Below are 23,941 nucleotides of genomic sequence, written 5' to 3'. Positions count from 1 at the left end.
CCCAACACCACCCTGAGCTTATCTGCTCAACTATCTGGCCTAGCATATTCGCCTTCGCCCACTTCCTCCCGACAGCCCGGGACCCAGCAGCCGTTCAGACGCTCGCCCTGCCGGGTCACTTGGTACGACACCCTGGGCGTTGGTTCAGCTGAGGCCGGGGTGTACCCGCCAGCAGGCCGCGTGCAGCTCCGACCGCCCCCGCGGCGCGCGCAGTCACGGGCGTTGGAAATTCCGGCGCGTGCGGCTCCCCGGCTGGCGGGGGCGGGGCCGCCGTGGAGTGAGCCTGTGACGTGAGGGGGCGTGCCTCCGCGAGGCCCCGCCTCCTCTCCGCGCCCTCTCTGGCGGGTCGGGGTTACATGGCGGCGACTGCGGCAAAGCGAGAGCCTCGGAAACGCCGCTGCCGCCAGCACAGCCGGAGACCTGAGCCGACCTTGAGGGCTGTCCGCGGGCCCTGCACTCTGTCGATGAGTCGGAGAAGTCCCGTGAGTGTGTATGTGTGTGTGGCCGGGTGCGGGCCGGCGCGGGAGGGAGCGGCGGAGGGCCCGGCGGCGGCGCCGGCTCCCGCGTCCATTGTGTGTGACCCTCCGGGCGGCCGCCGCTCAACAAAGGCGCTTTTGTTCCGTGTGCCCGCTCGGCCCGGGCGGCGCGGCCGGCTGCGAGGGCCAGGTCCCCGCGTGGGGCTGGCGGCGCGGCCAGCGCGCCCCTCCCACCCGGCACGCCCCTCGCCCGGCAGCCGGCCGCAGGCATAGTTGGCGGGCCCCGGCCGCCTGCACCGGGCTGCGCTGCGCGGGTTCGAGTCCCCGCCGCCCGCGCCCGGTTCCGCGGGTTCGAGTCCCCACCAACGCGCAGGCGAGGGCGGTGGTCCAGGAGCGCTTGAGGCGGTGGAGGCTTGCCTTCTTGGCTCGCTGCCTCCCTCAAGCTCTCCTGTCTCCTCCCCTCCCCAGCCCGCCCGGGTGACTCGGCCTCAGCTGACTCCGGCCGGGCAAAGTCTCCGGCACGTTGCGTAGCGCTCTGCTCCTGCCTCTAAGTCCGCCCAAGTTTGTGCCTGGCGGTCCACGAGGTGCCGGGGACCGGCCTGAGACAGGGCTCCTGACACCTTTCCGGACGTTAAGGTGTGATCCGGAAAAACACCCTGATGAAAACGTACGTTACCGGTTACAGGCCTCCTCACTTGGAGCTTGTTATGATCGGACTTGGGAGTTGAGAGGAGTGGAGGGCTTTCGGCCGCCTTTTGTTCCTGCCTGGCGTTGGCTCTCCGGCTCAGGTGCCTTGGGGAAGCTGCGTGCAGCAGGCTCCTTTAGATCGCTTTCGTGTTTTACCTTTCTTTGACTTGAAAGTAGGAAAGATGGAGCGCAGGGACTTGGTAAAGGGGAGTTAGGTCTCCTTACAGTATCTGAACAGTCCGTGTTCGTTGCTAAGAGTCCGGAGGCAGTATTAACTTTTTATGGATACAAATAGATGATTGTCAGAGGGGGAAATAAAAACGTTCTCAGGCCATCAGACGAAGAGCAGCTAGCTTCAGAATAATTTTCTAATTGTTGATTATTCTAGCGTTTTTATTTTGGTAAAATTCTGGGTTTTGACGTTCTGTCTCTTTAACGTTGGAGAACTGCGTTGGAAAGAATTTGAGAAGAATGTGGGGTCTAACCAGGGTCCGGTCCTCAAAGGGATTTTGTTGGTTGCAGAGACAGTCGCCACGTAGTCCCAGCTAGGCTTTGAGTAACGATTCTCCTGCCTCGGCTTCCTGCTGGGTTTAACACGTGTGCACCATTGTCCCCAGCTTGAGAGTTTCTAGAAATGACAGATTTTAATGTTTGGAAATAATTTTGAATTCAGTGGAAGAAACATATCTTTAGCTTGTAGTTGTTAAAAACCTGTTTGTAAGGTGCTTTAACATATATGTTGTATTAGTTAATGTAATTACACCATAAATCTTGCTTTACTGATGTCCCAAGTAATAATTGTCATCTCGGAAGCTTGCCAGATTTGAGCAGACTGTTCTATGCTTCAGTATTACTGTTCCGGAAAAAAAAAAAAAGACCCTGGGAAAATGAAACATTGTTTAAAATCAGCTTTCTATATGAGGATATTTTGCAGCTTAGTCATTTGCAGGAGAGGATTAAAGTAGCCTGCCCACTTTTTGCGATTAAAAAAGATTCTGGGGAGGACTGGCTTGCGGAACATTTAGTTTCTCAGTAGAAAAGACAACGGTTTTAAAGACAAGTGTTAAGTGCTGAGAGCGCTGCAGCATTTTATGTAAGTTCCCGGAGGATGTGAGAACTCAGAACTCACAACCTCGCAGGCCTGCTGACTCAGGGGACCCGGGGAAGGGCCTGGGGTCCAGTGGGAGGAGGCACAGAAGGATGGCTGCAACTTTGGAGTTGGGTGATGACTCACCCTGCCCACTGCCGCCGCTACTACGTGGCTTTTTTTTTTTTTTTTTTTTAATGATAGGCTAAAGTGTTTCTGACCATATCAAAAATCTCTTTTTCTCCGAAGGATAGTGTCAAAAAACAAAAAAACTAATGGCTTCTTAAATTGGCTTTTAAAAGGATATCCAGTACTCTGCAGGTACAATTGTGTAACATTTTTGTTGAGAGAAAAGATAGTCAATTGCTGTTTAGTTGCTGAAATTAAATGTTTGATATTAACAGGTCTTTGGCTGCTAGTAAGAGAGATTTCTTAGGAAGTTATATATGGACAGACAGTACATTATTGTCTTGGTGGAAATTGGCTAGTTTTCATTGATCATTTATAAGGTATTGGTTTAAGTGTTGTTAGTAGGAACTGTTATCCTTGTGATATTTATGCATTTTCAGTATTTTGAAATTATTACTATCATTTTTATCAGTGTGGGGTTTTGCGTGCATGTATGTCTGTGCACCATTTGACTGGTACCCTCAGAGAGGCCTGTAGAAGACATTGGATCTCTTGGCACTGGAGTTTCAGAGGGTTGTGAGCAGCCATGTGGGTGCTAGGAATCCAACCTGGATCCTCTGGAGCTGCAGCCAGCGTTTGTAACTGCTGAGCCATCCCCCGAGCCTGGTGAATTTTCTGTTTTAATGAGGACAAGTTGAAACAGGCATTGTTACAAACACTGTTTCTAATCAGCTTTTAAAGAGAGAAACTGAATGAATAGTTCCAAATGTAGGATTTAAGCTGAAGCTTGGTAATAAAATAGATAGTGAACATATTTCATGGCCTGCACTTAACAAATTGGTGTAAAGTAAGATTGAAGGAGGGCAGCGTTGGGGTTGTGCTCACTTGGAAAGCCATGCTGCTCAGGCAGAGCCCACCTGAGTTGTGAGTTTGAGGCAGTCTGCTGAAGAAAGAACCAGACAGAGCCAGAGGGTGAGTGCAGGAGACCTGCCTACAAGATTTGGAGGGGAAACAAGACATATTGAAGATGACCATTTGTTTCCTAATCGAGGAAATATATAAAAATCCCCCCACGCATTTGTTACTTTCTCTCTACTGTTCATTTTCTGAAAGTTGTTTGGGAAGTTTCCTGGGCGGTGACTGTATTGTGGGTTTGAATTAAGTCTTTGGAGACATTTTGAAGTTGTATTGCATGCTCTACACAAGTAATTCTAACCCTGATTAATTCAGACCTACTCTCCCTTACTAAAGGAAACACAGAGACACGTGTAAAAGGGCTGAGAGTTTCAAAGCATCACAGGACTTAGAAATTGAGCATGGGGGCCTTTTAAATGCAGGTAATCAGTGGTTGTACGCATTCAGAAGTTAAAAGCAGGCAGGCTTTCCCTGAGGTGTGGATTCCTGAGGTGAGGTGGGGAGCCCTCTCTCCCCTGCTTTCAGTTCCTTGTTTGCATTGCTCCTTTGAATCCTGTGTTACTTCAGGGCTCCTGTTAAACCAGGAAGATACCTCCAAAGTCACCTCTCTGTGACATTGCTGGCACTCCTCTGCCAGCCCTGACAGGCTGTTTTGTGGACTCTACACTAAAACCTGCCTACAGTACCAGGGTCTCGGTCAGTTTTATTGCTTAGTACTCAAGAGTTTACAAATATAAAAGTGACATGACTGTACTCCATGGCTTCTTGCCAGGGAGCTGCTCATGGGCACTGATGCTATTAAGGTGACAGTGGCTCCCATGAGTCCAGTTCCCTCTTCTTTCAATTGTGTGTTTGAAAAATGTAGTATGTCCTGATGAGGCGCCCCTCCCACTTTTGTTTTGTTGAGACAGCTCCCTACATAGTCCAGCCTTGCCACAAATGGATTATCTTCTTCTGCCTTAGCCTCATGAAATCACAGCCATGTGATAGCGAGCTTGGCTGCAAGAGTTTGATGTCTGCTTTTTTTTTTTTTTTTTTTTTTTTTTTAAGATTTATTTCATGTACACTGAAGCTGTCTTCGGACACACCAGAAGAGGGCATCAGATCCCATTACAGATGGTTGTGAGCCACCATGTGGTTGCTGGGAATTTAACTCAGGACCTCTGGAAGAGCAGTCAGTACTCTTAACTGCTGAGCCATCTCTCCAGCCTGCTTTTTTGTATTTTTAAAGATTTGTTGCTCGGTATGGGGGCTCACCTTTACTCCTAGCATTTGGGTGGCAAAGACGGGGAGGGGGGTGTCTCTAAGTTCAAGGCCAGCCTGATCTTGAAAAAACAGACAAAAAAATTATTTTTTTAAATCTGCGTGTGCATGCTCATGCCTGCACATAGTACCGGAGGAGGTCAGAAGAGGGGTCAGGTCCTCTGGGCCTAGAGTTATGTGCAGTTGTGGGCCTCTTAAGTTGGGTGCCGAGAACTCAAAACTCTGGTCTTGCAGTAGCAGCAAACACCCTTAACCACTGAGCCATCTCTCCAGCCTCTTCTTTCTTTACTGTTTAAAAAGAGTGTGTCTGAAGAAGTGTGTGTAAATAAAAGACAGGTTCTGAATATGTTTATTGGGCTGGCTCTGAAGTCCTTGACTCAAGTGATTCTTCTACTGCCTTAGGAGTAATGGCAATTTATAAAAGGTTTATCTTTTAAACAAGTCAGCCCTTTAGAAACATTAAATGTTGATATAGTAAATGATTTGTCTTTTTTTGTATTTTATTTATTTAATTTATTTACATTTCAAGTGTTATCCCCTTACCTGGTTTCCCCCCTCCCGGAAACCCCCTATCCCATCCCCCATCCACAATGATTTATCTTTATATTTTGTTGTCAACTTGACATAAACTAGAGTCATCTGGGAAGAGAGACCTCAGTTGAGATAATGCCTCCATCAGATTGTCTTGTAGTTAAATCTGTAGAACATTTTCTTGATTAATTGGTATGGAAGGTCCCATGCAGATATCTGAGTTTCAGGCCAGCCTGGGTTGCACAGTGAGGGCCTGTTTTCAAACAAACAAAACCACTCCCAGAACAAACAAGAAAGAAAGCAGGCTCAGCAAGCCAATAAACAGGGTTTCCCCATGGCTTCTGTTTGAGTTCCTGCCTCCAGGATCCTGCTTTGAGTTTATGCCCTGACTTCCCTTTATGATAAACTGTGAGTAGTAGGTGAAGTAAACTCCTTCTTGGTCAGTCGGTCTTTTTATTCCACAGTGTTTTTCACAGCAGTGGGAAGCAAATTAATTTATCAAGTTTTTCATTTGATTTTCATTTCACTTTGGTGGCTTAAAAGTTGTTAGAATGTTGGTCTGGGGAGATGGCTCAGCAGGCTAAGGTGCTTGCCACACAAACCCGGTGACCTGAGCTAGAGCTCAGGAATTCATGTGCAGGGGGAAGGGGAGAATTGATGCCAGAGTTGTCTCTGACCTCTGCATGCATGCTGTGACGAGCATGAATCATAGACACAAAAGTAATACATAGAACTTCAAAGGCTTTGGCATGTAAGAACCTTAACATTTACTTCTGCAGCCAGAAAACACACACAGCGCGCTTGCGTGCGTGCGTGCGTGCGTGCGTGCGTGCGTGCGTGCGTGCGTGCGTGCGTGTGTGTGTGTGTGTGTGTGTGTGTGTGAAAGAGTGGCATGGATGTTTTGTTCTATCTACAGGCATGTAACTTGGTTTTGTGTGGTACTGGAGATTGAGCTGGGCCTTCCTGTGTGTTAGGCAAACATTAACAAATGAACTGTATTCCTAGTCTAATCTAGTTTTGTTTTGTTTTTCTTTGTTGTTTTGTTTTTTGAGACAGGGTTTCTCTGTGTAGCCCTGGCTGTCCTGGAACTCACTCTGTAGACCAGGCAGGCCTCGAACTCAGAAATCCGCCTGCTTCTGCCTCCCGAGTGCTGGGATTAAAGGCGTGCGCCACCATGCCTGGCTAGATTTTTATTTATTTATTTATTTTTAACTAAATTTGAAATTAGATATCTAAGGCTCAGTTTGGTAATTCTTCCCTCCTTTATGTACAAATCGAAGTGATGGTAGGTTTCTTTTCCCCCTAACTTACTTTATGCCTGGGTATTTTTTTTTAATGGCTGTTAGAAAGCATTGTCAATTTCCCATAGCCCTGGTCAACAACGCACATACATTTCCTTCTGTTTCTCTTACTTGGATCAATCCCTAGTACCGTAAAATCCAATGAATGAGTGAATGAATGAATGAATGAATGGGTTCTTCAGTGGAGTCAGTCATATTTCAGTTACTTAGTCTCCATCTGTGGCTTATGGCCACCCTGTGGAAAGTATAGTGCAGACATCATGGAGGATACTGTGAACTATGATACGATTTATAATGTGTTTCTTTCACATTCTTCTCTGGTGACATCGTCGTTTCTCTGGCTTTCTTGCAGGCTTCTGTTTCATTGCTAGTGACGATCAGTCCTCAGTCCTTCCCTGATACACACTTGTTTCTTACTCCTGACTGACTTTAAGAGCTGTTCTTTATTTATTTTGTGTGTATGTGTGTGTCACCGGTTTGGTGTGAATTCTTTTGGGCTTTGTTTTTGTTTTTAATCTATTTTGGAAGAATTCTGAGAGGTATTTCTAAGGGCTGGTTAGTTCCCGGAACCTTGGAGTTCTCCCCTTCCAGCCCAACTCCTGGCTCTGTTGCCTGCAGGAGCTACTGGTCTCTTGCTTTCCAGTGCAGCGCCATGTTTCCTTGGCTCCACTCTAGGAGACTCTGAACGTGTTCTTCTGCAGATGCCGAATCCTGTGGAGGTGATTATCTTGGCTTCATGTCTCAGAGGGCAGCTGCTTTGGACATGGTGGGTTTTCAGGCCCCTTTTATTTTGGGGATGCTCTCCATATGTGGGCCTGCGTGGCCTCAGCCTTGCAGCAGCGGTTAAGTGCCGGAGTAAGACGTGAGTCGGCACCACACCTGACTTCCCCGGTCTTTTGTGCTCACTGAATACCAATAGAAAGAAAGGGGCTGGAGAGAGGATGTGCACTCTGACCTCTGTGTTCACATGCAGCCATGAAGCTCCCCTTAGAAGTTTGATTTCTCCTTAATCCTGATGGTGAAAAATTATATTGCCGGGCACAAGAGCAGCATGGTATCTTCTCTTCTGAAGGGCTTGACATTTTAATGAAAACAGATGTTTTAAGAATTTTTTTTAATGAGTATGGGTGTTTTGCCTGAATGAGTGTATGTGCCCCACATTTGTGCCTGGAGGTCAGAAGAGTGTGTTGGATCCCCTGGAATTTCAAGGATGGGAGTCAACTTTAGAACCCCCTGGGTGTGGGCTAGGAAGGGCTCGATTGCAGAACCGTATGGCAGCCCTTTTAAGACTCTTTTGAGACAGGTTTTGTTGCCCAGACTGGTCTTGAACTGATCCTGTGTCAGGCTCCTGCGTGGCTGGGAGCACTGCTGGTGGAGTCAGCACACTGTTTCTGGACAGTTTTGTAAGGTCCTGTATCAGGAGCAGGCTCAGCTCCAGGACAGTGGTGGTCGGTTTCACCCGTGGTTTGGGAAGGGCCTAGGTGCCCTAGACCCTGTGAGGACTACAGTGTATGGAGATCGGACCGACACGTGCTCTGTGCTGCCTGGGCTCCCTCAGCTTTCACAGAGGCTGCGTCTGTGGTTCCGTGGAGCACAGTTCCCCGACACGGTCTGTCCCTCCACCTCCACACAGGAAAAGGGGGGCGTAACAAAGCTCCAGAGCTTTGGCTTCTGCACTCCCAGGCTTGAAACCAGTTGCATTTTCCTGTTGACAGGTTTTCATGTCTATGGTGGGGTGAGGCTCCTGAGGGAATGCCTGGAAAATGTATCTTCACAGACACTCTCCAGTGGCCAGTTTGTCCTTAGATTCTAGAAAATCTGAGAATAGGGTGGCTTATCACCTCACTGGCTAGGCTGTTTATTCATTCAGCACAGTTAGTTTATAGGGCACCTAGTAATTGCCGAATGTATGGTCAGAAAATGCTAGTAAAACGGCTTAGACTCAACCCTTTTCATTGAAAGCAGACAGGCACCGTAGCGGAAGAGGGGTGGTGTTCTGGGAGAGAGGAAGAGTAAAGAATCTGCAGAATAACCTTGGAGAAGAGGAGGGTGCTTGCTGCTGTAAGAGAGGAGAAAGGGCGGACGCAGGGGAGAGAGCAGGAGGGAAGCCCTCAGACGTGGGTTCTCTGAGTCAGGACTGAACACAGGTTCTTTGTGCCCGGTACATCAGAATGCCTGAAGACAGTGCTGGCACACAGTGAGCCTTCAGGGTTCTCTGACAGAATGAGATGGATGGCTACAAGGACTGACTCTTAGACTCTTAGAACGGTTAAGGTCTAATCCTCTGTGCTCTGGGATAACACTTCTTCAACTCCTTTCGGTGTGTCTTTGAGATAGATGTGTGACCTGCTTGGGTCGGTCATAGGTCAATATGGGGATGACAGGTATAGATAGATGCTCCTGTGAGACCGTTGGTGCACTGAGAGTTAGTAGTAAAGGTGGTGTCTTCACTAGCTTAGAAAACAACTCTATTGAGCTTGTGGCATAGTGACATAGAGTAAGTTGCCAAGTTTTGGGGGTTATCTGACCTATCCTGATTGCCACACAAATCCGATGGGAATCTGTAGACATCCAAAGGTATCTAAAGAATTGCTCAAATGCTTGTGGTCCTGCGTTTGTTCCTATATTTCTTTAATCTTAGGTCAGTGTGGCATTTTAGAAGCAAAGTCTTGTGGTGGTGTAGAGCTTTAATCCCAACACTCAGTGAGTTCAAAGCCAGCCTGGTCCTTGTAGTGAGTTCCAGGCAAGCTGAGCTTCATAATAAGCTTTGTATTCCCTGGTCACTGATGAAGTCTTGGACAGGAAGAAGGTAGAAAAGATGGATAGAGGGCAGCTGAGTGGTTACTGAAACTGCATGAAACAAGCCTGTTAGGCCTTGCTGTCTCTCTAGTTTCCTGAGATGATTCACCAGTACTGGTTTATATCCTGAGGTCCAGATCCTGAAAGGGATAAGGCTTCAGGCTACTCAACCTGAGGAGCAAGGAGTATACCTGTAAGCAGGCAGCTAAGCTGTGGCCTTCTATGGCCCGGGAGCTGAGTAACTGGAGAGTGTAAGGCATGATCGCAGACAAGGGTGAATTTGATAACAGTACCATTGTGCCAGGCTTAGGAGACAGAATAGATTTCAACCCGTCCCTTCCCAAGGCAGCTGGCTGAGTTCCAGTTAACCCAGGCTGCTCACTAGTCTCCTGAGAAGAGCAAGGTGAGCAAGTGCCTTTCAGAGGCTGTCACTCTGAACAGGCTAGGTGTATACTTAACCCTAAGAAGCTGCAGTGTGCTTGCAAGTGTGTGTGTGTGTGTGTACACACGTGTACCTTTAAGACTGTTGTTATAGCCTTCCTGATACATGTCCAGTCCAGAGTTAGAACAGAAAATTCAGTTTCTATACAGTAGGGGCATTACCCCCAGGCCCCAAAACCTCCAAAGAACAAAAAGCCAACAACATAAAAAGAAAGTGTCAGCCGGTCATGGTGGCACATGCCTTTAATCCCAGCACTTGGAAGGCAGAGGCAGGTGGATTTCTGAGTTTGAGGCCAGCCTGGTCTACAGAGTGAGTTCCAGGACAGCCAGGGCTATACAGAGAAACCCTGTCTCGAAACAAACAAACAAACAAACAAACAAACAAACAAACAAACGAAGTGTCTCTCTAGGGGCTTACCTGAAAGAGTTGGTCCAAGGATGGTCCTCGCTCATTGGTCCGTGCTCCTTCTCCTTTGTGTTTACGCTGTGTTGCTTTAACGTTCTTTTACTCTTATTCTTATGTATTTTCCATTTTCTGGGACAAAGTCTCACTTTGTATCCCTGACTGGACTTGAACTTGTTATTTAAAGAAAACTGGTTTTGAACTTAGAGATCCACCTGCCTCTGTCTCCCAAGTGTTAGGATTACAAGTGTGAGCCATCATGTCCTCCTTTCTTTTATACCATTTTAAACTTCCACCAATACTGTTATCAATATTCTGGGTTTTTTCCCCGTTTTCATTCCTTCTCAAACTTGATGTTAATGGATTATTAAAGTATGTTCTTTAGGGTCTAGGGAGATCGCTGAGAATAAAGTGCTTGCTATGTGAGCCTGAAAAACGGAGTCCAGTCCTCAGCACTGATGCAAAAGCCAGGCATAGAGGCACATTGCAGTTGGAAATGTTAAGAAACGTTCCTTTCCCTGACAGTCAGTGGTGTCCAAAGTGAGCTTCCCATTTTTGACCAGCTTCGAAGTGTGTTCCCCAAGTTCATCTTGTGCTGCTAGACTTTGCTTACTGGATACTGGCACTTAGTTGATAATAGTAACACAATGTTCCAGAGAAAAGCACTATTAACATTTAACCTTTCAAATGAATTTTACTTGTAAAAAGTTCTATAAACATACTAAGTTGTCCTGTATGTTGGTGGCATATACCTTTAATCCCAGCGCTTGGGAGGCAGAGGCATGCAGATCTCTGTGAGTTCAAGGCCAGCTTGGTCTACAGAGCGAGCTCCAGGACAGGCAGAACTACACAGAGAAACCCTGTCTCAAACAACAAAACAAAGCAAAAAAATAAGAAATTGTGATTTTCCCATACTGGTTGACATTTTTGTGGTATGTGTTTGTGTGTGTGTGTGTGTCTGTATGTGTGTGTGTGTATGTGTGTGTGTGGCAGTGGGGGTGGGTTGCATGCATGCCTGTTTTGTGCAGACATGCCTGTGCTCATGCAGAGGCCAGGGGGGCGGTGTTGGGTATCCCGCCATATCATTCTTTGACTTACATCCCTGAAACAGGGTCCGGTGGTCCTCCTGATCTACTGCCCACAGTGTGGGATTACAAGCTTTTTACATGGGGAGTAGGGTTGAGCTCAGGTCGATGTTTGCACAGCCAGCCCTCTTAGCCACTGACCCATCTTCTCAGGTTCCCTGGTTGCCATTTCTAAAATGCCAACTTGGTAAGCCTGTTGCAGAGAATTGAGTGCTGTGAGGTCTGGGAACTAACCACTTGACTAAATGTGGTGTACTAGGGTGAATGGAGGGAGGGAGGGAGAGATGGACTGAGACTGAGAGATTTTTATTCTGTAGCCCAGGCTGGCCTGGGATTCCATGCAGTCATCTTACACAGCCACCCTAGATTATAGGCGTGTGTCGCCATGCCTTCTGTAGTCCCTGGGAAATGCCTCGCTGTCCTGTCATTGTACAGTTGGGAACTGTTTCCTCTGCTAGTGATCTCCCCTTCTTTGTTTCCACCCCAGGTTGTATCAGAGTAAGATGGACGGTAGCTTTGACTGTGATTGTGGTGAGCTGGAGCCACCTGATCACTAAGAAGAGACGTCCATCAACCAACGCCACCAGGGCTTCCTGTTGAAACACAGCGACAAGGAAGCGAGGAAGCGGAGGGAACTAGTGCTTCCCAGCGCCTTAGGATGCTGCTCAGGACCAGTCCAACACTGAATGTATCTGCACTGTGAGAGGATGTCCACGGAGGCCTGCCGGGCGCATATTTATTCACAGTTTTGTCCCATGTTAAGTCGGTTAGCATAGTAAATCTGAGTGCATAGTATGTCATTTCATTCCGTTTGAGTTTCTTGAGTGTTTTCTTTACATGTCTGCAGAGTTGCTGCCCTTCCTTGAACTATGAGCACTGCAAGCTTCTTAATTCTCAGTATGAAGAGAGATTTTTGAGCTTTAAGTCTGAGGGGAACTCAGCGGGCCTGGTTGGCGTCTGCAATGAACATCAAGAAACCATCGTGCCGTGGGAACGTGATTGCTTTTCTCCCGTTTTGAGAGATCTTTCCTTTGATGCCAGTTTTCTCCCTTGTTTACACAAGTTCAACAGTTTGAAAGGAAAAGGCAATTGTAAGGGTTTCAAAATGGCAGAGAAATTCGAAAGTCTCATGAACATTCATGGCTTTGATCTGGGCTCTAGGTACATGGACTTAAAACCATTGGGCTGCGGAGGCAATGGCTTGGTCTTTTCTGCTGTAGACAATGACTGTGACAAAAGAGTAGCCATCAAGAAAATTGTCCTCACCGATCCCCAGAGTGTCAAACATGCTCTCCGTGAAATCAAAATTATTAGAAGACTTGACCACGATAACATTGTGAAAGTGTTTGAAATTCTTGGTCCCAGTGGAAGCCAGTTAACAGACGATGTGGGCTCTCTCACGGAGCTGAATAGCGTCTATATTGTTCAGGAGTATATGGAGACAGACTTGGCGAATGTGCTGGAGCAGGGCCCTTTACTGGAAGAGCATGCCAGGCTTTTCATGTATCAGCTGCTACGTGGGCTCAAATATATCCATTCTGCAAACGTACTGCACAGAGATCTCAAGCCAGCTAATCTTTTCATTAACACTGAAGACTTGGTGCTGAAGATAGGTGACTTTGGCCTGGCACGGATCATGGATCCTCATTATTCCCATAAGGTACGTAGAAAGCTATCTCCACCCTGCCTCCAAACTGATGCTGGGTCTTTTCCTGATGCAGGTCTGCTTTCATTCGAAAGCTCTAGGATTTGATTGAAGGTGAAGCGGAATCCTAGTTAAATACAACTTCCTCAGAGTGGATGGTTATGTGTTAGTAGCGAAGTTTTGTTTTGTTTTGTTTTGTTTTTAATTTCAAGGCAGGCTTTCTCTGTGTAGCCCTGGCTGTCCTGAAACTCACTCTGTAGACCAGGCTGGCCTCGAACTCAGAAATCTGCCTGCCTCTGCCTCCCAAGTGCTGGGATTAAAGGCATGCACCACCACTGCCCGGCGAAGTTTTTTTTGTTTTTTTTGTTTTTTGTTGTTGTTTGTTTTTTTAATTTATTTATGAGTGCACACCAGAAGTGAGCATCAGATCCCATTACAGATGATTGTGAACCACCATGTGGTTGTGGAATTTGAACTCAGGACCTCTGGAAGAGCATCCTGTGTTCTTAACCACTGAGCCATCTCTCCAGCCCCAGAGCTTCACTAAGTCCTGAATTGTACAACTTTTTCGGTTTGTGTTTTGAGACTGGGTCTTGCCTTGTAGTCAAGGTACCTTGGATTCTAGTGAAGAGTCTAACCTCAGACTCACCTGTCTTCATCCTCCTCAATAATGGGATTCCAAGCATGTGGTGCCATATAGTTACTGTAATTGAAGTTCTTATCTAGTTATTTGGGTCGAAGCTTTCCCAAGTTTTAAGTTGTCTTTTATCCATTTGATGATGCTGAGCTATCCTACACTGCACTATAGCTGTACATTATTTAAATGAAACTAGACAACTGGCAATTAAATACAGCCAAAAAGTCACTTCATAGCACCTCCCTTTATAAGCAATTTTTTTTTTCATATCAGAACTCTAGCATTTTGGTTTTAAGTTGGAGTCTTAGATAGAATCTTAATGTAGGGAGAGATAGATGAGTCTATCTAAGTCAAGGACAGTCTGGTCTACACAGTGAGATCCAGGCCAATTAGGATTGAGATAGTCTCAATGAAATAAAATGAAATAAAAGATAAAAGTAGAACCGATTTGGTGACAAAGAACCTCTGAAAGATTATGTGGCATCCCAAAGCCATGTCTGAAACAAACAGGTCTTCATTCATGCATGCTGTCTTACTGGTTATCTTCTGTCCATTAGAGAAAAGGAGAGGGGGTGTCAGTCAGCAGAAACACCCTTGAAGCAGGCCTGATAATCTGGTTCCCTGGAACCCACACTGTACAGCAGGACGGATTCGTCCAAGCTGCTCTCTGACCTGACGCTTACTCTGTGGTGTATGGCTGCTGCTCTCCTCTCTCCTCCCTCCTCCCTCAGCCATACAGATTAATAAACAACCTTTACCATAGAGGTTGAGTCCCTGTAGAGCATAGTGAGGTGTGGACAGAGCACTGGAAGGAGCCACACCCAGACCTTTACTCCAGCCTGCGGATCACTACCTAAGCAGACCACCTGTCTAGTTCTCTGACGTGCAAAGCGGTTATCTGTCAGTACAGTGTCTGCTGGTCTGAGGCTGGAACAAAGCCGTGTGGACCAAGAGTGGGGTGTTGGTGAGAGAATCGTCTCTCCTTGGAGCTGCTGTGTTCTCTCCCCCACCTTTCCCTCTGATCCAGAGCAAGCCTACTCCTTAAAGCTTGCGGTGAGACCCTGTTTCTCTTCTGAAACAAGTTGAACTTAGCCTAGACTTGCCATTAAGGCCTCACAGTATATTTTGTTCTGCTCTTTTTGTGACGGTCGCCTTAGAGAATCCCATCTCTTGGGGAATGTTGTGGCCTCTAGTAATACTAAGCCTTGAAAATGGGCTTAGAAATCAAAAGTAGTAATGGAGAATTTTATGGCTTTTTTGGAGGATGATTTTTTTTCTCCCCTTTCTCTAAACTAAAGGATATTGAAGTCTGTTTGGCATTTCTTTTCCAGGGTCATCTTTCTGAAGGATTGGTTACCAAATGGTACAGATCTCCACGGCTTTTACTTTCTCCCAATAATTATACTAAAGCCATTGACATGTGGGCTGCAGGCTGCATCTTTGCTGAGATGCTGACTGGTAAAACCCTCTTTGCAGGTCAGTGTTGTATGGGAAAAGTCATGTGATATAAGGCAAGGTTATGTAAGATTTCAAAGAACTTACTACAGTCTGGAATATTCAAGTGCAAAGATAAAATGGTGTTTATATTACTAAGAAATGAGAACATTTATTCACATACTCATTAAGTTGCTCTAGTGATTAGTTAGCATCCTGCTGTTCTATTACATGCCAGCTTATTTCTAAATGTTAGTGTTTTGTGGATCCACACTCCTGTCTTAAGTCATATCTGATTCTCATTAGTTTTCCTGGTAAACTCACTGTTGAATGTCCTCACAATGAAGAAGCTGTTAGCTCTTAAAGGAGCAAGGAAAAAGCCAAGTGTTCGGAAGGAAACTTAGGTGTATACCTAAGATACACAAGTCACTCATTTCAAGCGAGTTTCAGCTGGAGATGTGGCTCCAGGTTCCTGGATTCATGGAGCCTGTGCTTCAAATCCAGCACTGCAGAAAGTTGGGTGTGTGTTTCAGTGTGTTTGTGGTATATTTATGGGGTTATGTCTGATTTTAGGACATCTCATCCTTCTGAAGATAGCTATTTCCGTTTCCCCAGGTCCTGCAGCTACTTCTGTCTGTGCGTTGCCTGTTCTGGCCATTGCATGTGGATGAAACCATGCATTTGGCTGCTTCCCGTGGCAGTGTTGTTGGGCTCATTCATGCTGTACATGCGCCCTACGCTGTCGGCCACACTGTCTTTCCTTCCATTCATTAGCTGGTGGATGTTTGGGTTTTCACTCTTTGGCACAGCACTGCTGTGAATGTTTGTGTACCAGTTTCTATGTGAGCATGTTTTCAGTTCTCGTGGGTACACACCCCAAGCATAGGACAGCTAGATGACGCATGGTAACTTAGGTTGAAATTTTGAAGACTAGACAGTTTTCGAAAGCAGCCACTGAGAAGTGTGGAGGTTCTGCCTTCTCCACATCTTCACAGCACTTTAGAGAGTTGTGTGTGTTTGTTGAGCATGATCGTCTCAGTGTGCTTCCTGACCTCTTGTTTGCTGATGTAGGATCTCACACCTGAGCTCAGGTTAGCCCTTGAACTCACAGGGTATGACGTCATGACTTCTCCTGCCTCTGCCTCCTGGCTGCCAGAACTACAAGTGTGAGCTACCACGCCCAGTCTCTTACTGGCTTTTTAATATCTTTGTAGATATCCACATCCTTTGTTTACCTTTTAATTGGGTTGTCCTTTGCACTTATGAGAATTCTTTATATCCTGTGGACATGGAGTCTCTTCTCAGATCTATTTTCTTCCATGCTGTGTACAGAGTCTTCCTTTTGTGAGTCTTTTGAAGCACAGAACATTTAATTCTGATGAAGGTCAGCTTTTGCATCTTTAGTGTTAAGTATCTGAGAAACTGCTCTCTACTTTAAGGTCACAATATTTACTTCTGTGTTTTCTTTAAAGCGTTTTATAGTTTTAGCTTGGTTTTCTATTTATTTGTTTGTTTTTATTTATTTATTTATTTAATTTTCATGACAGGGTTTCTATGTATAGCCTTGGCTGTATTAGAACTAACTCTGTAGACTAAGCTGGCCTTGAACTCACAGAGATCCAGCCTTCCTAGTGCTGGGATTAATGGTGTGCACCATCTACATTTAGATCAGGATTTGTTTTGGGTTGGATTGTGTGTGTGAAGTGAGGGCAGGGGTCCAATTTCATTATTTTGCTATGGATATCTAGTTGTCCCTGAGTCTTTTGATGATAAGGTTTTTATTTACAAATCGAATAGCAAGACACCTTTAAGAAAAAAAAAAGAGTTGATCATAAACACAAACCTCCTTGTGATCTTTCTCAGCTTATCTGAGACTTTAAAGCAGGTCACCAAGGACACCCAGACTCCGCGCAGCAAGGAAAGAGCAGGGAAGGATTTGAGGATGTTTCCTGCTAGACGGGGCAGCTGGGATGCTGTGTTTACAGTTGGCGTGTTGCTTTCACTCAGGTGCACATGAACTTGAACAGATGCAGCTGATCCTAGACTCTATCCCTGTTGTGCACGAGGAAGATCGGCAGGAACTTCTCAGCGTGATTCCAGTTTACATCAGAAACGACATGACTGAGCCACACAGACCGCTAACTCAGCTGCTTCCGGGGATCAGCCGAGAAGGTATGGGGACTTTGGAGTAACTAGACTGTCTCTGGAGGCTTTAGCTTGCGTCCATCTTGAGAAGTGTTCTTTTCCTAGAGTCTGTAGGGCTTCAGATGGACCCAGGCCTTGGACTCCAGCACTGTCCTCTTGACCTGGCCCTTAGGCTACTGTCCATTCTTTGCTTTCCTGGAGTCTAGAAAATATAACCCATCCCCTGAATTTTTTTTTTAAGATTTATTTATTATATTTATATGAGTACACTATAGCTATCTTCAGACACACAAGAAGAGGGCATCAGATTCTATTACAGATGGTTGTGAGCCACCATGTAGTTGCTGGGAATTGAACTCGGGACCTCTGGAAGAGCGAACCGCTGAACCATCTCTACAGCCCCTGCTCCCTGATTCTAACCCCATTTCCCACTGTTAGTCAGGAACTCAAGCAGGTCAGGAAGCAGGAGCTGATGCAGAGGCCATGGAGGGATGTTCTTTACTGGCTTGCTTCTCCTGGCTTGCTCAGCCTGCTCTCTTATAGAACCCAAGACTACCAGCCCAGAAATGGTCCCACCCACAAGAGGCCTTTCCCTCTTGATCACTAATTGAGAAAATGCCCCACAGCTGGATCTCATGGAGGCACTTCCTCAACGGAAGCTCCTTTCTCTCTGATAACTCCAGCTTGTGTCAAGTTGACACACAAAAGCAGCCAGTACACCCACCTACTGTGGGTAAGCATATCAAATGACTAGTTCCAGATTAGCTGTAATGGAGTTCTGTCACTGTTAGACACCAATCAGATATGCCTATGAATGTGACTTATTAAAATAATTTTATTGGACTATGTAGTGGTTAATAACAGCACAGGCCCAGAGGACCCAGGTGCAATTCCAGGACCCTCATGGTGGCTTACAGCTGTCTGTAACTTAAGTTCCAAGAGGCCTGATGCCTTTTCTTCTAGCCTCCCTGGACATCAGGCATGCTAGTCATACACAGACATCATACGCAGGCAGAACACCCATATTTTAAGTGTGTGTGGGGGTAAGCCATATTCTAAAATAAAAACCACTTGTATCTTTAAAAATTGTCAGCTTCCATGATGAGAGTCCATCGGATCAAACTCAGGTTGTCTGGCTTGGCAGTAAGCACCTTCACTCCCGAGCCATCTCAGTGGCTGGAATTTAGATAGAAAAAGAACTGAGTCAGGGGAGGGCAGAGGTCTTCATGGCAAAGACAGAAGAGCACAGTGCAAGCAAAAGTGTCCGGCCATGTATTTATTAATCCAAATGAATAAACGTGTAAGAGTTTGTGCAGTAGGACCAGAGTGTGCAGTGCTAGATGTGAGAGTTTGGGCAGTCTTGAGTATCCTAGAAGCTTGGTGAGAACTGAAACTGACTTCAGCTATAAAGGTAGCTCCTTTTTCAGCACCGTGGAGTGATGCGCTTGTTCAGAGGTCTAACTTCTGTAGGTTTCTGTAATGAGGTAACCTTTTTTTTTTTTTTTTTTTGTAAGAAAAGAAAAATCTTCTATCTGAGTTTGGCTCAGAGATAGACTTCTTGCCTGGCATGCTTGGGCCTCTGGTTAACCCCTAGCATCATACTGAGACTGGGTGTGCACGCTCTTGTACATGCACATGTGCTAGAGACATCAAGGTGTCAGAATTATAATCAAAGATGGTAGTGGTTGGGGCTGGGGTGGAGCTCAGTGATGGAGAGCTTGCGTAGTATGCACCAGGTTCCAGGCACACTGAAAGCAAAGTCTGAACACCCTCTTCTCTCATTCATGCATCCTCTTACTATCATCCGCTCCTGGGGTTCAGTGTGGTCGACGTTTGTGTGTGAAGTGGCAAGTATTAGGAAAATGGGCACCATTTTCTCAGATGTGCTCAGAAGGAATAAATGCACCGCTAAGAGGGGACATCTGTGTTTAATGTCAGCAGGTGTCCCCTTCAGTGGTTATTATAGATTTCTAGCCGGGTTTTGACTCTGTTTTCACAGCATGAGTTCAGTTTGCTTCTTGCGTTCTCAGTCTTGTCATAGCATCTCCATCTGCTAGGATACACACACTTAGCCAGCCACTCAGGAGCACCCCTCAAACGCTGGTAAATGAGAAGCAGGGAGGTGTAGGTTTAAAACTATCCAGGTTGAGCCCTATGAAATTGCTGCCACTTGACCACTTTTTACTGATAAAAAGAGCAATTTCATATGGATCAGCATAATACTATGTATGACCAGTTATAAAGAAAGGGGCATATGAGACTTCTTTTAAGTCTTATTTCTAGCATACCTTTTAATAGTGGAATCTACTTTTTCTTATGAATTGTTTGCTGTGGTGCTCTGTGTTCTGTGTAAGTAGTGTGAGACGCACCTTCTTAGCTTGAGAGAAGGTCTCACTTTGTGGCTTTCCTGGTCTCAGACACACTGTCTAGACTTGGCTGGCGGTGATGGCCTTGTTCTGACTTCCTTTGTTTCCTGAGTGCCACCAACCCGAACACTTGGGTTTTTGAGTTTGAGACCTGCCTGGTCTACAAAGTGAGTTTTAGGACAGCCAGGGTAACACACTAAATAAAGAAACCTTGTGTGGAAAGGAAAAAAAAAAGCACCCCGTCTACCATGGCCAGCTAGACACGTTGTATTTTCATTTTTTGTTGTTGTTTTGGCTTTGGTTTTGGTTTTTTGAGACGGGATTTTTCTCTGTGTAGCCCTGGCTGTTCTGGAACTCACTCTGCAGACCAGGCTGGCCTCGAGCTCAGAAATCCTCCTGCCTCTGTTTCCCGAGTGCTGGGATTAAAGGCGTGCGCCTCCACACCCGGCTCTGTCACATTGTATTGAATGAGTCTGGAGTTTTCAGTAGTCTTCAGGTGACTCTGTCCTCCTTCCCTTAGCACTGGATTTCCTGGAGCAGATTCTGACTTTCAGCCCCATGGACCGGCTGACAGCCGAGGAAGCGCTTTCCCATCCTTACATGAGCATCTACTCCTTCCCAACGGATGAGCCCATCTCAAGCCATCCTTTCCACATAGAGGATGAAGTGGACGACATTTTGCTTATGGATGAAACACATAGTCACATTTATAACTGGGAAAGGTGCGTAACTTCATCCTACGTTAGAAAAACATAACTCACTGAATTTTCAATGTTCTATATGTTGTGTTCTTTACAGATGTCTTAACATTTTCATAAATGCCTTTGGGGTTTATGTTAGGTCACCGTCTTTATTAAATAGTTTTTAGGTAATTCAGCACTAGGCACTGGTGAAAAAAAAATGAGAAAAGTGCTGTTTTAAGCAGTCATCTTGAAACCTGATTTTAAACTACTGATGTTATAAAGTCATTCAAAGTTTTTAAAAATTGTTTAAATTATATACTTAGTCTTTTTCATCATGAGGATAAAACCCAGGGCTTTGTAATAAACAAGCCCTTTGTTTCCTGGATCTAAGTATCTCAATGAGTAGACATTTTGATTCCTTGTACATGTGACAATTCGTTTTCCAAATGAGCTAAAAGTAACTGTTTTTCCAATACTATAAAAGCTCAGGATGGGTTCCGTTAAAGGCCTTGTGTGGTCCTTGTACTGTGAACTGACTGGGTGGTACCCACTAAAATGATGCTCTCCGCAGCCTCCTTTTGGTGTTTCTGAATTTTGGGGGTGCCTCCTATAACAGTCTGCCAGGGCCAGAGTCTTCAGGGGTTTGATTGTAAGCAGGATTGGGAATCACACATGAGATTTCAGATCTCACGTCTCTGGGTTTGGAAAGGAGGGGCTTACCATGGCAGCTGCCTGTGCTCCCGCTCCCAGGGAAGGTCTGCCGCCTCGGCTGCACAGCATGCCCCTTCTGTTTGCTCACCCCATTTCCTGTCCCTTGATAGAGTTCTCCCTGAATAGTACTTTTCTTTAAAAGCACTCTCTCAGAGCTGGGTGTGGTGGGTCTGCCTCTAACTCAGCACCGGGGAGACTGAGCAGGATGGACACAAGTGTGAGGTCAGCCTGGCTGTACAGGGGGAGGTTCTGAAAAACGGAGCCAAATGCAAAGCACTCTGTTTCCACAGAGAGCACACTGTTTGAAAGTAAAGTCATCACATGGAGTAATGCCTGTGTTTGCTTCAGGTACCACGATTGTCAGTTCTCGGAGCATGACTGGCCTATTCATAACAACTTTGATATTGATGAGGTGCAGCTTGACCCAAGAGCTCTGTCTGATGTCACCGATGAAGAAGAAGTCCAAGTTGATCCTCGAAAATACTTGGATGGAGACCGAGAGAAGTATCTAGAGGATCCCGCCTTCGACACCAGCTACTCTGCTGAGCCCTGCTGGCAGTACCCAGATCACCACGAGAACAAGTACTGTGATCTGGAGTGTAGCCACACCTGTAACTACAAAACAAGGTCATCATCATACTTAGACAACCTGGTGTGGAGGGAGAGCGAGGTTAACCATTACTATGAGCCCAAGCTTATTATAGATCTTTCCAACTGGAAAGAGCAAAGTAAAGAAAAATCCGATAAGAGAGGCAAGTCCAAGTGTGAGAGGAACGGGTTGGTCAAGGCGCAGATCGCGCTAGAGGAAGCATCCCAGCAGCTGGCTGAGAGGGAGAGGGGCCAAGGCTTCGACTTTGACTCCTTCATCGCGGGGACCATTCAGCTCAGTGCCCAGCATCAGTCTGCTGATGTAGTTGACAAGTTAAACGACTTGAATAGCTCAGTGTCCCAGCTAGAATTGAAAAGCCTGATATCCAAGTCAGTCAGCCGAGAAAAGCAAGAAAAGGGAAGGGCTAACCTGGCCCAGCTGGAAGCCTTGTACCAGTCCTCCTGGGACAGCCAGTTTGTGAGTGGCGGGGAGGAGTGTTTCCTCATCAGTCAGTTTTGTTGTGAGGTCAGGAAGGACGAGCATGCGGAGAAGGAGAACACCTACACCAGCTATTTGGACAAGTTTTTTAGCAGGAAGGAGGATTCCGAAATGCTAGAAACTGAGCCAGTGGAGGAAGGGAAGCGTGGGGAGAGAGGCCGTGAGGCAGGGCTTCTGAACGGAGGTGGGGAGTTCCTCCTGAGCAAGCAGCTGGAGTCCATAGGCACCCCGCAGTTCCACAGCCCAGTGGGGTCCCCACTCAAGTCCATCCAGGCCACCTTAACACCTTCCGCTATGAAATCTTCCCCTCAAATCCCTCACAAGACATACAGCAGCATTCTGAAACATCTGAACTAAACACTCAGCAGACATTTCTCTTTGTTCTTCATGAAATGTGTTGTGTCTTTTTTTATCACTAATGTTTTAAGTCATTTTTTTTACTTGAATCAGAAGGTGTCATTAATTTGCAAGGATTTTTCTTGGTTCTCAGTTTGTAAAACAGACTTTTTCTTCATGTGAGTTAGTTTTCATTTGAACTGGCATGTCGTTTGCACACACACACATACATACATACACACACACACACACACACACACGCAAAGAATAGAGCAAAACAATGCAGTGCAGGAGGAGACAAGATGCGCTAGGATGAATAGACATTCTCATAGACCAGTGACCTGCTTTACGGGAAACAAAACCTTGCCTTGAAACTTACACAGTGAGACTGTACATAATTGCATGAAAAGATCTATTTTTTTCCTGAAACATTTTTCATTCATTAGTATTTTCAAGTTTTTCATACTGTACACATTTCTTAAGACACATGATACCAGCAGCAACTGAAAACGAATGCCGAATTTGGTACACATGTGTTATCTACCTCAAGGTAACAAAAGTATGTGGCGAAGCCTAACCCACCCATAGTGCTCCACGGCATATGCACTTCTATCTAGCCAGCGTTTATCGTAGTGAACTATTGAGACTCGTCCACCATTTATACATGTCCTGGTGTTCATTCTTTATAGTGAAATGTTAAATACATCACATCTTATTTATTTTTAGCAAATCAGTATATTTTCTGTATTTAATTATAAAAGTTAGTTTTAAGTTTATTTGCAACTGCCCTTCTTTCCATTTGGCACTATGGTTTGTTGCCTGCCGAGCTGATCTGAGACGTCAGCTCGTCCTGAGGCTGTCCATGTACGTTAAGTACTCACTGTGTATAGGAATCTGTATTTTGGAGGTGCTTGATCTATCTACAAAGAAAAAATTAGGAATTTATTATAAAATGCTCCTAGAAGTCTTAATGGTGTTTATTTTTTAAAAACTTGTAATGTTAGACTTGTGTGCATGGAAGTAATTAAGGTACATCACTATTGTAGTTTAAACATTGTACATGATAATCCTTCCCCCTCCCCACCCCCTGTTTTTACTGTATGTTTTTATTGAATGATCTATTCCCCATCCCTAGGCAAGCATGAATAAAATTAGGTTAAATGTAGCATGTCACTGCTCAGTCTTTTAGAGTTTGTTTTGTCTGTTTTATTTTGCTGAATCCTGTCTGTATCTTTGGTTATCCTCTTTGAAGGAAAAAGAAAAATAAAGATGGCCAGCAGGCATGGCTCCTGTTTGACTCTTTAGAAGGAAAGTTCCCACCGGGTATGTCCAGTGATGGTGTACTCTGTCCGGAGTGCGTGCGTACACACATACACACATCCCCCCAGGATGCTCTGGTTGTGCCCCAGCATGTATAGCAGATATGCTGAGTCAAAGCTTACTCATCCCTACTGCAAGTACTCACCCCAAGATACTGGCATAAAAGGGTGGTCTGTCTGTCAAAGCCTTTTTACTGTTATACTTCATACATTCAAATGGGATAAACCTTTATGCACTTCAAAGCTGTTAAAACCTGGAGAAGCTTTGAAACTTGCAGAGAAACCTCTATCTGCTCCTCAATAGATCACCTGGAGGCTGGGCCTGGCCCAGCATTCAACAGGTAGCAGGGGGATGAGGAGTGGAAGGCCAACCTGGCCTCCATGAGCACAGCTGTAAAAAAAAAAAAACATGGAGGGAAGCCAGAAGTTTCTTTCATCCTGGGAAACTTGCTCCTGAAATC

At 45.7% G+C, this 23,941-nt stretch overlaps 1 protein-coding gene across 3 annotated transcripts; it reads left to right on the top strand.

Annotated features, from left to right (window-relative positions):
• The first annotated feature begins 326 nt into the window (after window positions 1-326).
• Mapk6 (mitogen-activated protein kinase 6) lies at window positions 327-23,326 on the top strand. 3 transcript variants are annotated; one of them, XM_021172224.3, is made up of 6 exons: window positions 327-482; window positions 11,605-12,777; window positions 14,731-14,875; window positions 16,841-17,005; window positions 19,865-20,066; window positions 21,087-23,326. In XM_021172224.3, exons 2-6 carry the CDS (start codon window positions 12,223-12,225, stop codon window positions 22,180-22,182), a joined length of 2,163 nt encoding a protein of 720 aa, XP_021027883.1. In that variant the 5' UTR covers window positions 327-482; window positions 11,605-12,222; the 3' UTR covers window positions 22,183-23,326. The 3 variants fall into 3 exon arrangements, with proteins under 3 accessions (XP_021027883.1, XP_029337524.1, XP_021027882.1); XM_029481664.2 differs by having other exon boundaries at window positions 327-490; XM_021172223.3 differs by lacking the exon at window positions 327-482 and adding an exon at window positions 779-1,143.
• Window positions 23,327-23,941: the final 615 nt, after the last annotated feature.

This window comes from Mus caroli, unplaced genomic scaffold, assembly GCF_978045245.1.
Source record: "Mus caroli unplaced genomic scaffold, Mus_caroli_1 scaffold_11, whole genome shotgun sequence".
Classification (NCBI taxonomy): Eukaryota; Metazoa; Chordata; class Mammalia; order Rodentia; family Muridae; genus Mus; species Mus caroli.
The sequence above is the reverse complement of the archived record's forward strand: the minus strand, read 5'-3'. Positions and strand labels throughout refer to the sequence as shown.

Bases quoted from the DNA above. Each gene is read 5' to 3' on its own strand.
- Mapk6 (XM_021172224.3), top strand. From the start codon at position 12,223: ATGGCAGAGAAATTCGAAAGTCTCATGAACATTCATGGCTTTGATCTG. The intron at 12,778-14,730 runs GTACGTAGAAAG...TTTCTTTTCCAG, and splicing joins ATCCTCATTATTCCCATAAG to GGTCATCTTTCTGAAGGATT. The intron at 14,876-16,840 runs GTCAGTGTTGTA...GCTTTCACTCAG, and splicing joins TGGTAAAACCCTCTTTGCAG to GTGCACATGAACTTGAACAG.